Here is an 11,405-nt window from a genome sequence, read left to right as displayed (position 1 = left end):
TAATTTATTCTTTCTCTAAAAATAATTGATCATTATCTGTAATAATAATTTAATAAATACATACCCATCTTTGAATAATGTGATAACTACTAATTTATAAAGTGGTCTTCAAAATTATTGTCATAATTATCAACTAATAGATTGCTATTAAATTTATTTTTTGGATTGCTATAAGTATTTGTGGTATTTGAGGGGTATTGAAGATAAAATTTAGAGTAATAAAAAAGTGCATTTCTCTATTGTTGAATCCAAAAATATGATGAAAATAGTGACCTTATTCTTATTTCTAATACTAACGATTTTCAATAGCTCTGTAGCTATACAGACACCCCACACACCGTGGACACCCCTTACCCTGCTGAAGCCGCCTACCCTGCCCACGCCGCCTACTCCGCCGACGCCGCCAACTCCGCCTACGCCGCCAACTCCGCCAACTCCGCCTACGCCGCCAACTCCGCCTACTCCGCCAACTCCGCCTACTCCGCCTACGCCGCCAACTCCGCCTACTCCTCCTACACCGCCAACGACGCCTACGCCCCACGCACCCCACGCGCCCCACGCGCCTCACGCACCCCACGCACCCCACGCACCCCACGCACCCCACGCCCCCCACGCACCCCACGCACCCCACGCACCCCACGCACCCCACGCACCCCATGCACCCCATACTCCGTGGAGACCCCGTACCCTGCCTAAGCCACCTACCCTGCCGACGCCGCCTACTCCGCCTACGCCTCCTACGCCCCCTACGCCGCCAACTCCCCCTACGCCGCCTACACCCCCTACGCCGCCTACACCCCCTACGCCGCCTACTCCCCCTACGCCGCCTACTCCCCCTACGCCGCCTACTCCCCCTACGCCGCCTACTAATGTAATGGTCCTATACTTACTCTACGTATTGTTAGAAAATTCATCAAAAAAATGTTTTAATACCAAAGATAATTATTATTTTAAATGCATTGTGGCTATTGTGCCCAATATGTTTCTATTAAAAAAAACATTTTTTAGATTAATAATTTATATTTCAGTAATTTTTAAAATTTTGATAAGATGTCCTAAACTATATGATCTAATTGCAGGTTAACTAAATTTTACCAAGTGCCAAAATGGTTGTCAAACAAGTTGTGGCAAATGAAGATTTCAGACTTATTTATTTAGATATTTGGTTCAATATTTGTGCTTCTTTATTTGTAACAGAAATATATGGATTGAACAAGAAAATAAAATTATTACATTGATGTGATATTGAGATTTATTATTAATCATTTTATTGTTATTATTAACTTTTTATTATTTGATTTAATATTTATCTATCAAATAATTAAAATACCTTAAAATGAAACAAAAACACAAAATAATCATAATTATATATACAATTAATTATTATTTAAGATAATTGATCATTACATCTAACATTAATTTAATTTAAAAGTTAAAAAAATATAATCCAGATGTGAAAAGAAAGTTAAATTTTATTAAATCAAAAAGTTAAGATTACATAAATAACATGCTTTGAAATTAGTGTCATAAATAATTATTATTAAGAAGTGATTTTTAATATTAATGTCTAACTACTAATAGATTGCTATATTTTTATCTACTTTGTTTTAGTTGTGTCGAATTGTTATAACGATTTAGGCGCCGTATTACCGCACACAAATATATTTTTAAATTTTGTTATAGATAGTTAAAAAAGTTGATAAGATAGTTCTAACTTATATGCATTCTTTACTATTATTTGATAAGTCAATTGCGCATTTGAGTTGTCACAACAAAACAAAAAGTTTATTTATTTTTGTTAATTCTCGAAGCGGATTTCGTGAGTCCACTCTTACAAGAGTAAAATAAGCTAAATATGCTTACACTATTATTAAATTAGTTTCATTTAGATTAATCATTGGCACCAATCCCCATTCTCTCTATTTTATTTCTTATTTGAGATTCAGGCTGCCAAGATCCATATTCCCAATCGCAGCAGTAGTGGAAATAGCAACCGTGGAGCAGCGACAATCCAACGGAAGACTATAATCATCCATTAGTTTATTTAATCAAGGTAAGTTTTTGTTATAGTTATGTTCTAGTTGTGAATCTTTTGTAATTGAGATTTTAGCTTAGAGACTTCACATTCTTCGGCCCTTAAGACAATATTTTCAATTTTCTAAGTCACACTTGCATTATGGCTCAATTTCCGTCCAACAGTACATACCTTTTTCAGCCTCGAGGATTTCGTTACAAAATTTTATCCCGAATAGATTTAAAATCCAATTTCCATTTAATTTAATGTGCAATTACTAACTTGAATAGAACAACTAATATAGATAATTTAATTAAAATTATTTTAAGAATCTTAATGTTTTTCTAGAAGACAACAATAATTAATAAGGTTAATCCACTAACTATTATAATTGAGTTATAGGTTACATACTAAAAATTGATTATTAGTATATATTAGATTTCATTATTAATATTAAATAATATTATTTATTTATGAAATAAAATAATATATAATTAAAGGTATATAGCTATTGAATTAATATTTTAAGGAATATTATTTATGTAAGAAATAAATAATATATAGTTAAATTTGTTAATTATGGAATTAAGATTTAAAAAAATATATTATTTATTTATGAAATAAAATAAAATAATATATATATATATATATATAATAAATTAAAAGGTTAATTAAGAAATGAGTTCTGATTTTTGAATCTTCCCACCTGAAGTATTTTAAACCTATTTATATGATAGATATGTCAAGAGCTCTGTGACACATAAAGACATGTGACACATAAAGATAGGAGTATCATTACTTTATGAGATGTAATTAGTATAGAATCAATATACCAAATCATAGATTCAGTAACATATAAATTGCTTTTTGCCAACATTTAATGGTATCGACTTTTGATCCATAATTATTGTCTAATATATTTTCATAAGTTCATGTTAAAATGTCAACTTGAGCATTGTGTTATGTTATGAGCTTGTAAAAGTATTTTTATTAATTTTTTATGTTCCTAGGCCACATATTTCTGGCCTAGGTTAATGACTACATCTTGTTTTAATTGTGTGCCTTTTCTTTTTCACTTGAGCATCTTTAAATAATGTTACTTAGAAGTGGATTTTCAATTATTATTTGCGACTGGTGAGATTCAAACCCTGGTGACAGTTGGGAGTACTAACCACTATACTACAACACCTTATTGTTATCTTTAAAATTGTTAATGTACTTGATATGACTTCACAATTATATATATATATATAATTGAACATAGTTTTATTATTCATTATCAAAACCATTTTATATCTAACATATTAAAATCACCGCTTATGTACATCTAGACTCTTGTCCAAATAATTCATTATTAACGAATGAGATCACTTTAAGTGTTCCGGTGAATGAAACTCTATTAAGTGAAATTAAGTTTTGAATTATTAAAAGTTTATAGATAAAAAACACCAAATGGACATAAATTATTTTATAAGTGACTATATTGTAAATTGACTGATATTGCTATGTTTCAAGGCTATAGGAACACAGAGATGTCCAATCATTTGCATATATGTATATAGATATACATGTAAGACTGACCTATCTTATAACTCTTCAAAACAGATTGTGAATTTTTTAGTTAAACTATGATTAATAGATTCTTTAAACATGAGTATGTTGTTGTCGCATTTGATGATTCATATTCATTTATACTATTAAACACTTCCCGGGAAAGAAAGTTATAAAAGAAAAAGTTAAGAGTGTCAAAAGTTGAGTAGGAGTCATAGTCATACAAGAAGAGAGAAGTCATCCTGCTCTGTGTATACTATGATGCATTGAACATGAATAGTGTTTCGACCACTTGATGAGCGAGAACTGAAAATGCATTGCCATGCTCGGATGGATTATTTGAACAATTCGTTTAATTGAAAGTTCAAAATCAGTGTACAAAAACATATTTGATAATATATATGAATTTTATCATATAATCAAATAAAACATTAAGAAACAAATGTATCTTATATTGAACACTTTAGTTTAAAGACAAGGGGAAGATTGAAAGAATTATGTCCTTTAATTTAATGTGTAATAACTAAACTTGGATAGAATAATTAATGGAGATAATTTAATCCAATTATTTTAGGAGTCATAATATTGTGCTAGAATCAACTATGATTAATATGGTTAAACATATAGTTATTATAATTGAATTCTACGAGGTCAAATGTTAAGAGTTGACGAATTAGATTAAAAGAAAAGATAATATATTATGAAATAAAATAATATACGATCAAAAATTTAATTAAGGGAATGAGTTATGATTTTTAAATCTTTTCTCCTTAAATATTTTAGAGCCTATATATTCAGCCAGCATCATCTCACCACCCTCTTCCATGGATGAAGGAGCTCTTAAGATATGGAATGCTTCAAATTACAGTATGGTTAAGTCATTTACGTCTCCAAGCGTTTTGTGTGTATAATTCATTTAGGTCGACTTTTCTTCATGTGTTTCGTGTGTATTTTTCATCTAAGTCGACCGGTTACTATTGCTCGTGTCACTATTTTTCATCTATGGTTTGGTCATTCGTGTCTCCTCTAGTTTTTTTTATAATTGTTTTTAAGTTTAAAAAAAAACCTTTTTAGATATGTATATTTTAAATATATAAGTGTTTTAATGTAGACTCATAACTGTGTCACAATACTTCTGAAAGTATTCACATTTTTTTAAAATACTTTATAAACAATTTTATTTTTTAATTAGGGAGAACTAGTTTGGACTATTTTCAATGTATCACTTAGATAGAGTACTTTATAGAGACCATTTAATATAAAAGAAATATTTGAATAATTTAAGATCTAAAACTTGATTTATTAGTTTTTCTATTGTATCAATAAGTTGTGTTACTACTTGCCTTATCCAATGTAATAAAAGTATTGTATTAAAAATCTAATATCCAATAAAGCAGTTATACACTTTAAGTAGTTATGATTTGTGAAGTTCGTGTAAGTTTCCAACATTATAAGAAAAATTCAACAAGTAGAGTACAAATTTTTACCTATAGTCAAAATGAATGTATTGAAAAAAATATTATACAAAATTTTCAATCTAAACCTATATAAATAATATCCAAAAATTATTTTCAAAATCTCAATCCCAAAGATGACAATAGACCTTAATAATTAAGTATAATAAAATCATAATATTTATATATTTTATAAACATGAATGCAAATGTTATGCACATTTTGGTTGATAGTTTGTTTAATCAAAATTTTATAGAGTTCATATTCAATTTAAGAAAACATTTTGGGTATGAAATATATATTTTCCAATTAATTTCATAGAGTTATTCTTTGGACATTGATTTTGTAGGAACAAGTCAAGAAAAAAAATTAGAAAATGGTCATCTTAAATCCAAAAGAATAATTTCTCCAAGTCAATTCATATCAAATGATATTTTACATAAATCTTCTCAAATTAGTTTAAGCATACCACTTCAATGTTATGAATTGAATGATGTTAGGAGTTTGAATATTTGAGGTTTTAGTGAAACATTTTTTTCCAGATAAATATACCAACAAATATGTTTTTAGATAAATATTTACTTGAAAGTATAACAGTCGAAGACAAGAGAATCTAACCGGGCTCGTGTGGATTAGTTAGACAGTCGAAGACAAGAGAATCTAACCGGGCTCGTGTGGATTAGTTAGAGGAGCAACACGTGGGACTTTTATCTCTGATTAGGTGTAAAGATTTGATAAAAATTTTTGCTTTAAACCCATATCCAACAATAGAGCGGTATTGCAATTGATAAGATTAATAAATTAATTTTTAATTTGATGTAGATCTTATTTAAAATTGATGATATCTTTATAGGATAAATATATGAAATTAAAATAAAGTTTTTTGAAATATTAAAATATAAAATTTATTTTAAATTAAGAAATATTTATGTTTGTTTTATATAAGATATATTACTTGCATAAATTCTTTATATGTTATAGAAATATGATCTGCATATAGTTTATTTTATTCTTCTTTTACACGATCAGTGTATTATTTTGTATTTTGTTATTTATTTTAATATTTTAATACAAAGAATAGAAGAAACATTGAAATCCATGAAGGATGCAGACCAATGAAGTTGAAATCTTTAATTTACTGTGTGGACATATATCTAATGGTAGAAAACTCGTAGTTTGAAAATTTTAACCTCGATTAGCGTATTAATTTAAAAAAAATAAAACATTACTTTTAAAACATGTTACTAATTTTGACAACTTTTTAAAACTCATTAAAATAATTAATTTTGGGTTTAATTTAAATAATTCAGAGATTTAGGTTAATCAATCACAATTTAATTCTTTAAAAAATCATTTAGTTTAAACATAATTAATTTAAAAGATTTTTTATTTTGAAATAGAGTTTTCAATAATTTTTATTTTAAAATAAATAAAAGTTGGTATACGTATACAAATGTATTGACTAGAGTTTCTTTTAGTTAGTAATTTGGTGATACTCGGGAAAGGGCTTTCGTGCTTCATCCTCCGCACCCATTTTAAAAAACGGTCTCTACTTATAAAGTTGACTTTTAAAAATCGGTTGTATAACGTTAGAGTTTTATCCGATTATTCTTCCGATCCTAGTCATAGTTCTAGGTTTGAGCTTTATTTAAAATATGAAAACAATTTTTTTTTTAAATGTTGGTACATGTTGTGAATGATAACTAGGGTGGAAATACCTAAAGAATACCCGTTATTTTTAAAGGCATTAGGATTTAAAAATAAACACCAAACGAGCCTTTATCGAAATATTTTTGTGGAAATATCCCAAAAATATTTATAACGTATTTTCTATTTTTTTGGGATTTTTAGAAAATAATTCGGAGTCCCAAAACTACAAAAATAATTTTGGATTTTAAAAAGTGAAACCAAACAGGTCTTAAGAACGAAGTCCTAGGTCCGGAGTTCATTTTTATCGGTCGAGGTCGAAAGACTCTCGGTCTGGGTCGAGGTTTGGGATCTTTGGTCTAAGAACCAAAGTCCCTCGGTTGAGGTGCTAAGGACTCTTGGTACTTGCCTGATCTTACTGGTCTAGGTGTAAAATCCTATCGGTCCTAGGTTAGCATGGGTCTAAGTTTCTCAATCGAGGTGTATAAACCTTTCGGTCTAGGACTAGCTCTAGGCTAGGTCCTTCGGTCCTGCGTTTTGGATTCCTCAGTCCTAAACTTGATATTCTCAGTCCCATGTTTAGAACTCTCAGGCCTAAGGTTAGGGAGTCTCGGTCCCGAGGGTAGGATTCTTGGTCCTAAAGTTAAGACTCTCGGTCCTATGGTTAAGGAGTCTTGGTCTCAAGGTTAGGACTCTCGGTCCTAGATCGGACCTCTCGGTCCTAGGTGAAAATCCTCGGTCGGATATCTCGGTCCTAACTCAAGAACATCGGTCTGAGGTTAATTTTTTTAATCCTAGGATTCAGTCCAGACCGAGGATCCTCGGTCGGATCTCTCGGTCCTCAGGAACATCAAATATTCATTTTTTTTAATTCGTTTTTTAGCTTTAATTCTTTGATCCAAGATCTTGAGTAGCTTCACAAAGATTCCATGAAAATGTTGATAATCATCTCAAGGTATCAATCGACCTGAATGATGATCAATTTGTTTAAAAGAATTTGTGATCAAAATTTGAGTTTTTAATTTTAAAGTTGTTTTGAAGTGAAAGGGGATATCTAATAGCTTTCTTATATCAGACCTACTTGATTGGTACCAAAATAAGAACAATGGGAGTTCGTTTTAACCAATTCAAAAACTCAAAAATTTAATTTTATTTTGAATATTTTAATTTTATCAAATATAATCGGGATGGATCAAACATAATCCAAACAATTGCTCAAACATGTTTCAATCATGTTGTGAAGCTTTTTGGGCTGTGGTCAACATAATTAACCCAAGAACAGCAAATTCGTTTTTTTTAAATTTTCAAATTCAAATTTGAGTTATTGTTATTTAGATCGATTGATTGGTTCTATCATATTTAGATAGTTCCTAAATAATCATAGGAATATTACATCAATAAAACCTAATTTTGAATTCAAACTTCGACTAAAATGAGAAAAAAATATTAAGAAAACTTATGATTATACTCTTTTAATATTATTCAGTAAGAATTTAACATTAAATAAATAAGAAATTATGTAAATGATCTCATTGTTATATGATATTTTATTATTTTTTTATAAAATAAAAATTAAAACACCATACATATTATATAATTAGTGACAAAAAAAAAATGTAATCAATTATCTAGATGTAATTAATTGATCATTATCTATTGTAATTTATTCTTTCTCTAAAATAATTGATCATTATCTGTAATAATAATTTAATAAATACATACCATCTTTGAATAATGTGATAACTACTAATTTATAAAGTGGTCTTCAAAATTATTGTCATAATTATCAACTAATAGATTGCTATTAAATTTATTTTTTGGATTGCTATAAGTATTTGTGTATTTGAGGGGTATTGAAGATAAAATTTAGAGTAATAAAAAAGTGCATTTCTCTATTGTTGAATCCAAAAATATGATGAAAATAGTGACCTTATTCTTATTTCTAATACTAACGATTTTCAATAGCTCTGTAGCTATACAGACACCCCACACACCGTGGACACCCCTTACCTGCTGAAGCCGCCTACCTGCCCACGCCGCCTACTCCGCCGACGCCGCCAACTCCGCCTACGCCGCCAACTCCGCCAACTCCGCCTACGCCGCCAACTCCGCCTACTCCGCCAACTCCGCCTACTCCGCCTACGCCGCCAACTCCGCCTACTCCTCCTACACCGCCAACGACGCCTACGCCCCACGCACCCCACGCGCCCCACGCGCCTCACGCACCCCACGCACCCCACGCCCCCCCACGCACCCCACCGCCCCCCCACGCACCCCACGCACCCCACGCACCCCACGCACCCCCACGCACCACATGCACCCCATACTCCGTGGAGACCCCGTACCCTGCCTAAGCCACCTACCCTGCCGACGCCGCCTACTTCCGCCTACGCCTTCCTACGCCCCCTACGCCGCCAACTATGGATCCCCCTACGCCGCCTACAACCCACACCATACGCCGCCTACCCCCCCTACGCCGCCTACTCCCCCTACGCCGCCTACTCCCCCTACGCCGCCTACTCCCCCTACGCCGCCTACTAATGTAATGGTCCTATACTTACTCTACTTATTGTTAGAAAATTCATCAAAAAATGTTTTAATACCAAAGATAATTATTATTTTAAATGCATTGTGGCTATTGTGCCCAATATGTTTCAATTAAAAAAAACATTTTTTAGATTAATAATTTATATTTCAGTAATTTTTAAATTTTGATAAGATGTCCTAAACTATATGATCTAATTGCAGGTTAACTAAATTTTACCAAGTGCCAAAATGGTTGTCAAACAAGTTGTGGCAAATGAAGATTTCAGACTTATTTATTTAGATATTTGGTTCAATATTTGTGCTTCTTTATTTGTAACAGAATATATGGATTGAACAAGAAAATAAAATTATTACATTGATGTGATATTGAGATTTATTATTAATCATTTTATTGTTATTATTAACTTTTTATTATTTGATTAATATTTATCTATTAAATAATTAAAATACCTTAAAATGGAACAAAAACGACAAAATAATCATAATTATATATACAATTAATTATTATTTAAGATAATTGATCATTACATCTAACATTAATTTAAAAGTTAAAAAAATATAATCCAGATGTGAAAAGAAAGTTAAATTTTATTAACTCAAAAAGTTAAGATTACATAAATAACATGCTTTGAAATTATTGTCATAAATAATTATTATTAAGAAGTGATTTTTAATATTAATGTCTAACTACTAATAGATTGCTATATTTTTATCTACTTTGTTTTAGTTGTGTCGAATCGTTATAACGATTTAGGCGCCGTATTACCGTACACAAATATATTTTTAAATTTTGTTATAGATAGTTCAAAAAGTTAATAAGATAGTTCTAACTTATATGCATTCTTTACTATTATTTGATAAGTCAATTGCGCATTTGAGTTGTCACAACAAAACAAAAAGTTTATTTATTTTTGTTAATTCTCGAAGCGGATTTCGTGAGTCCACTCTTACAAGAGTAAAATAAGCTAAATATGCTTACACTGTTATTAAATTAGTTTCATTTAGATTAATCATTGGCACCAATCCCCATTCTCTCTATTTTATTTCTTATTTGAGATTCAGGCTGCCAAGATCCATATTCCCAATCGCAGCAGTAGTGGAAATAGCAACCGTGGAGCAGCGACAATCCAACGGAAGACTATAATCATCCATTAGTTTATTTAATCAATGTAAGTTTTTGTTATAGTTATGTTCTAGTTGTGAATCTTTTGTAATTGAGATTTTAGCTTAGAGACTTCACATTCTTCGGCCCTTAAGACAATATTTTCAATTTTCTAAGTCACACTTGCATTATGGCTCAATTTCCGTCCAACAATACATACTTTTTTCAGCCTCGAGGATTTCGTTACAAAATTTTATCCCGAATAGATTTAAAATCCAATTTCCATTTAATTTAATGTGCAATTACTAACTTGAATAGAACAACTAATATAGATAATTTAATTAAAATTATTTTAAGAATCATAATGTTTTTCTAGAAGACAACAATAATTAATAAGGTTAATCCACTGACTATTATAATTGAGTTATAGGTTACATACTAAAAAATACTAAAAATTGACAAACTAGATAAAAGAAAAAAGATAGTTGATTATTAATATATATTAGATTTCATTATTAATATTAAATAATATTATTTATTTATGAAATAAAATAATATATAATTAAAGGTATATAGCTATTGAATTAATATTTCAAGGAATATTATTTATGTAAGAAATAATAATATATAGTTAAATTTATTAATTATGGAATTAAGATTTAAAAAAAATATATTATTTATTTATGAAATAAAATAAAATAATATATATATATAATATAATAAATTAAAAGGTTAATTAAGAAATGAGTTCTGATTTTTGAATCTTCCCACCTGAAGTATTTTAAACCTATTTATATGATAGATATGTCAAGAGCTCTGTGACACATAAAGACATGTGACACATAAAGACAGGAGTATCATTACTTTATGAGATGTAATTAGTATAGAATCAATATACCAAATCATAGATTCAGTAACATATAAATTGCTTTTTGCCAACATTTAATGGTATCGACTTTTGATCCATAATTATTGTCTAATATATTTTCATAAGTTCATGTTAAAATGTCAACTTGAGCATTGTGTTATGTTATGAGCTTGTAAAAGTTGTTTTAATTTAAGACTTGGTTTCCTGCTTGATCTTAGCCTT

At 30.0% G+C, this 11,405-nt stretch overlaps 1 protein-coding gene across 1 annotated transcript in view; it reads left to right on the top strand.

The window, feature by feature from the left end:
• Positions 1-259: 259 nt before the first annotated feature.
• The window catches only part of LOC124943137 (extensin-like), a 29,006-nt gene continuing 17,860 nt past the window's right edge, over positions 260-11,405 (top strand). The window contains exons 1-2 of the mRNA XM_047483692.1: positions 260-900; positions 8,686-9,208. Of these exons, the coding sequence (XP_047339648.1) occupies positions 260-900; positions 8,686-9,208 (1,164 nt within the window). The remainder of the gene's footprint in view (positions 901-8,685; positions 9,209-11,405) is intronic.

This window comes from Impatiens glandulifera, chromosome 6, assembly GCF_907164915.1.
Source record: "Impatiens glandulifera chromosome 6, dImpGla2.1, whole genome shotgun sequence".
Lineage (NCBI taxonomy): Eukaryota > Viridiplantae > Streptophyta > Magnoliopsida > Ericales > Balsaminaceae > Impatiens > Impatiens glandulifera.
The sequence above is the reverse complement of the archived record's forward strand: the minus strand, read 5'-3'. Positions and strand labels throughout refer to the sequence as shown.